We start from the raw sequence: 5,000 nt of genomic DNA, 5'->3' as shown, positions 1-5,000 counted from the left end.
CACAGCAGAGGCGCCCCACAGTGTAAACACAGAGTAAGACGGTATGAACAGCGCCCTCTGCTGGTCATACTTATTCACTCACACGTTTGGGATGTAGTTGACTGTTGGCTAAAGGAGAGGCCCAGGGGCTTTCTCAGCGTCTCCCTGTTTGGAAGGTAAAGATGCTGATGTCCGTTTCCTCACGTAACCGTGAGAGTGGATGAGGGAGAGTCGTGTCCAGCACTAAAGACAGGCTATCAGTAAACTTTAAAAATAACAGACCAGTCACAGGAGAGGGTGGGACTGGTTGGAATCTGTTTTACAGTCAGGTGGTTTGTTCCATGAAGCAGTTACACACTGTGGAGTCTGTGTCACTGGTAACAGCTCAGGAAACAGGAGAAATGCAATATTTACACATTTCTAATTTTCACGTTTACATTAATTAGAGCAGAGATGTCTAGGGTGAGCAGTGTCGCAGAGAGAACTGGAAAACCAGCAGACGGACAACCCCTGATGCAGTACACACACACACCGCAATTCATTAACATAACTTTCATAACTGTTAGGCTACAGTTTATGAAGCCTCGTGTGGTTTTACTCAGAATGTGCGTGAGATTAATCTTATCATCTAGAAAGATACAGTTTCATAGTGGCCATCATAATCTGATTAGCAGCCAAAAAACACAGATAGTCAGAGGACTTTAAACGAAAACCATCTTTATTAAGTAACTTTAATATCAGAAAAATAAAAAATCTGAATTCTCTTTACAGCAAATATATATATATATATGTATATGTCTATGTATATGTTTATATAACATCAGTGCTTTGGCCTCTGGACTCAAAGGCCATTTTATCATAAAATATAATTTGTTTTAAATCTTAATTATTGAACTCATATGCCTTAACCTCCCACAGAAACATAACAAAAAGTCTAGTAAAATTAGCAAAATACTCCACTGCAGGAGCAGTGCGTCAGCATATACACCGCTGTCATAATTACCAATATGTATGCATGTATTTATACCTCTATAATTTAGTCTGTACTGGATCATTTGGTGTCTCACTGACAGTATATGCAGCTTACATGTTCAATCCTTGGCCATTAAATTGCAGTGTACAATACATTACATTAAGAAGACATGCATGGGCGTGTGGACTGAGAGGAGTGGAGCCTGGGTCGCTCAGCAGGACTGATCTGGGATCAGGTCTGAGCCACAGACACACAGCATCACTGTTACACGTCAGTCAAACTTTACACAGCCTGCTCCTCAACGCCACGATCTACAGACTCGTCTGCGTTCAGCTCATACCTGAAATGTAACCTAGACATTAAAAAAAAAAAAAAAGAGACTTTTGTACATTTAACAACAAAATAACAAAGCAGAGAAAAGTCTAGAATAATCTTAAAAGGATTCAGATTGAAGCGATACCCAGTGAGGAATCAGGTCTCAGATTACTGGGGATTGCCAGGCTGAGAGAGACATACATGTGTGTGTGTGTGCGCTTGGGGCAGGGACACACACTAATTCACGGTAAATGTGCAGAGGGAATGGGTACTGTGCTATAGCTCATATGAACGCCTATCAGAGAGGAGTAACTAAACAGGCCAAACATAGGCCATTTTGTGTACATGGGTGTTGGGTTAAGGATGCAATACCCATCTCTACCAGGAGAGGGCTATGTGATCTATATGAGCGCTCCTTACGGAGACGTCGACAGTTCGCCACTAGAGGGGAGTAATGAGACAGGTTTTGTTAAGGCAATAACTAGATGAGTGATGTGATCTGAGACTCGGAGTCCGTTGCCCTCTGGTGTAAACAGGGAGGGCTTTGTGTGGATAATGAGTTCAGTCCCTCACTCCACAGTCTAACACAAAAACAGACAACCGGAGAGCTGGGATGGTCAGACTGTGAAATCAGAACCACATTAGCGCTTCAGACATATTCAAACCCAAAGGATCCCCACATCTGGCCTTCTGCCTCCCTTGGTTGGTCTAGTGTTTGGAGATCATAGCATCTGTAAAGGCCACGGAGTTCATCTTTAGAGTTTCGCTGTAACTTTGTAAGTCCCAAAAAATACAAACTAATGTTCAGTTTTCATGACGTGGAGTCAGGCACAAGTAAAATGTAAACAGGAAATTTTAGCCATAACTCAAGTTTACATGTAATTAAACAAACATAATAATAATTACTGATGGATAGCATGGCAACATAAACCTCATTACTCTTCATCAGCTCTGCTAATGACAGAGAGGGTTTATCAGTAAAATCAAAGATAGCAGCTAACCGTGTGGGCAGGGGAAAAAAAACAAACAAAAAACAAACAAAGAAACAAACAAAAAAAACCCCGAAAGAGAACAACAAGCTACCAACACTCCAACCTTCAAACCTTCACCTGGGTTTACACAGAAATTTAACAGTCATTGAAAACAAGAAATGTAAAACGCAATAAAAAATAAGATCAATAAAAATGTAAAAATAAAAAAATCTTATTTTTCTCGCTTTGTGATCCCACTTTGCCTCTCTCCTTGTTTTCTTTCCCCAAAACAAAAAAAAACAAATCAAAGAAAATAAAAAGTACCCCCCCACCCTCCCCAAATTAGAAAACAATTTTGCTTCTGGAAAAAACAAGCAAACAAACAGCTCATTAAATGCCTTGAGCCCAAAATAACAAAACCCACCCCTTCGGAAAAAAATGCCAAGGTCTGCCCCTCACACGCAAACCCCGCCCCCTAAATCAATAATCCCTCCTCCTGTCCCACCCCTCAGACGCTGCGCAGCTGGATGGCCTGTGTGACCCGTGAGTGGCACTTGGGGCAGAAAGGCTCCGCCCCCTGGCAGATGTGGCTGGCGCATTCCATGCAGAGCAGGCTGTGTCCACAGGGCACCAGGGCTGTGCTTACGTCGCTCTCCCTGCAGAGGGCGCAGTGGTACCGCGGGCTCCTGTACTGGGACTCTGGCGGAGAACAGGAGGCCGTGCTGTCACTGGAGGAGGAGAAGGCCGGGCCGGACACGGAACGCCGCTGGCTGTCGGACACACCGTACCCGCCCTGGATCAGCTGGGCCAGCGGGTGTTCCAGAGCGTCGGGAAGGCTGGGAGAGAGGCGCGGCGTTCCCGGCTGACTGCTCCGCAACGCGGCCTGGGCGCAGTCGTACATGGGCACCCCGCCGTGATCGAACGAGCTCCATAACATCTGCCCGCCGTTACCGCACACCCCCACGCTCTCGACTCCCCCGGAGTCTCCGGCCAGATCCTCGGCGCCCAGCGGCAGCAGCGTCTCGCCGAACCAGAACGTTCCGCCGCCGTTATAAGGGCTGGTGGGGCTCAGGTCGGCCAGCCTGGCCACGCCCCCGCCCGCCGCGCTGTAGAACGACTCCCCAGAGCCGCTGCCCAGGGAGCTGGAACTGTCGTTACGGTAACTGGCCGTGATGGTGCGAGCGGAGACCAGCCAGGCGCCGCCGCCCTCGTAATCCGCGGTCTCCAGGCTCACGTCGGTGCCGTTGCAGTGGAAGTCGTCGTCGTCGCCGGGGAGCTCCAGGCATCCGCCCGTCCGGGATGCGATGTGCGCTTCGATCTCCTCTCTGGCGCGGTCCACGTTCTCCGGCATCCCCGTCACCTCAAACACGGGCTCCTTGTCCCTGCTGGGCGTCACGATGTAGGTGTGTGTTTGCTGCTGGATCCGTTTGATGGTGGCGCCTTTGGGTCCCACCACCAGCCCCACCATGCGGTACGGCACGCGCACCTGGATGGTGGTCTGTCCAGGGAGGCTGGGGGCCGCGGTGAGCCCCGCCGCGACCGCGGACAGAGGGCTGGCCTTACTGCGGGACACTCTGATGAGGGAAAAATGTTCAGCTGCAGACAGAATCTCTCTCTTGGCCACGGCCACATCCTCCTTACGACCAGTGACCACAAACACAGGCTGCTCCCCCCTCACTGGAGTCTTAATGTATGTGTTTGTCTTCGCCCTCAAAGCCTTTATCTTACAGCCTAGAGAGAGAGAGAGAGAGAGAGAGAGAGAGAGAGAGAGGGGCCATAAATGAAATGAATGGATTGGAGAAAGCTCACTGAAGGCAAGATAAGCCAGTCACATAATTTAACAGTTCAGTGGGAAAAATCTCAAACTTTCACATTGCCACTAATTGCAGCAATAAGGAAGTTGTTTAAATTTTGAAACTCGACCATCAAAATCAGCAGACTGTATCAAACTAACATACCAATCTGCAGAGATGTGTTTTACGTAAGAACAAGATGGTGGAGCCATGAAAAGTTAATAAACCTTAAATCCAAATATGACTGAGAGCAAATGTCGTTAGTGTCAATACCTCGGCAGTGGGCCAGAGCAACATAAGAAATCGGAGTGACTGCTTCCTGTAAACAAACGACGGCCACTGGTACCGCCTGTGTGTGATCAAACCTACCGAAGCTAACATGCTAAAGTCTTAACGCCAACAGTTTGTGCCGCCGTGTAGTTGATAAACTCACTGAACACATCTGATCTAGAAGACTGAACAGACGTGAAAAATATATGCTTAGTTGGTGATCACGAGGAACTTTAATTAAAGTTTTTAATTCCCTAATATCAGTGTGGCTAAAATGCTAAGGTGCAGTTCTTGGTGTACTAACCTAACCAAATGTGTTAATGGACAGATGATCGTCTGTTTGCACATAAGTTATCATAATTGGCTTATTGGGTCTTGCTGAGTGAGAGTTTGGGCAACTTAATATTCGCCGTTTATCGTGGCTGATCTATACTTTTCGGTAACTGTCAGTACATTAGCTTCATGGCTAACGTAGGGGAAGTTAACTGACGCTCACCCTGGCGGCCGACTATCTCAGCGACATGCTCCGAGCTGGGCACCCCCACACACTCGGTCACGCTCTTCCTCCGTGAGTTTATCAACGTCTGCTCCTCATACTCCGGCTCTCCGTAACCCGTAGGGAGAAGCATCATTCCGCTGACCGACTGAGAAGGCGATTCCCCAAGCCCGTCCTCAAACAGAACCACAGGCTCCGACGGG

At 47.8% G+C, this 5,000-nt stretch overlaps 1 protein-coding gene across 1 annotated transcript in view; it reads right to left on the bottom strand.

The window, feature by feature from the left end:
* Positions 1-2,628: 2,628 nt before the first annotated feature.
* Positions 2,629-5,000, bottom strand: part of mex3c (mex-3 RNA binding family member C) — a 2,829-nt gene continuing 457 nt past the window's right edge. The window contains exons 1-2 of the mRNA XM_030791577.1: positions 4,798-5,000; positions 2,629-3,969 (exon numbers count right to left, since the gene is read on the bottom strand). The exon at positions 4,798-5,000 is cut by the window's right edge and continues 457 nt beyond it. Of these exons, the coding sequence (XP_030647437.1) occupies positions 2,747-3,969; positions 4,798-5,000 (1,426 nt within the window). The 3' untranslated portion in view covers positions 2,629-2,746. The remainder of the gene's footprint in view (positions 3,970-4,797) is intronic.

The sequence above is a fragment of the Chanos chanos genome, chromosome 14 (assembly GCF_902362185.1).
Source record: "Chanos chanos chromosome 14, fChaCha1.1, whole genome shotgun sequence".
In the NCBI taxonomy this organism is placed as follows: domain Eukaryota; kingdom Metazoa; phylum Chordata; class Actinopteri; order Gonorynchiformes; family Chanidae; genus Chanos; species Chanos chanos.
Note: the sequence above shows the minus strand (reverse complement) of the source record. Positions and strands in the feature narration are given on the sequence as shown.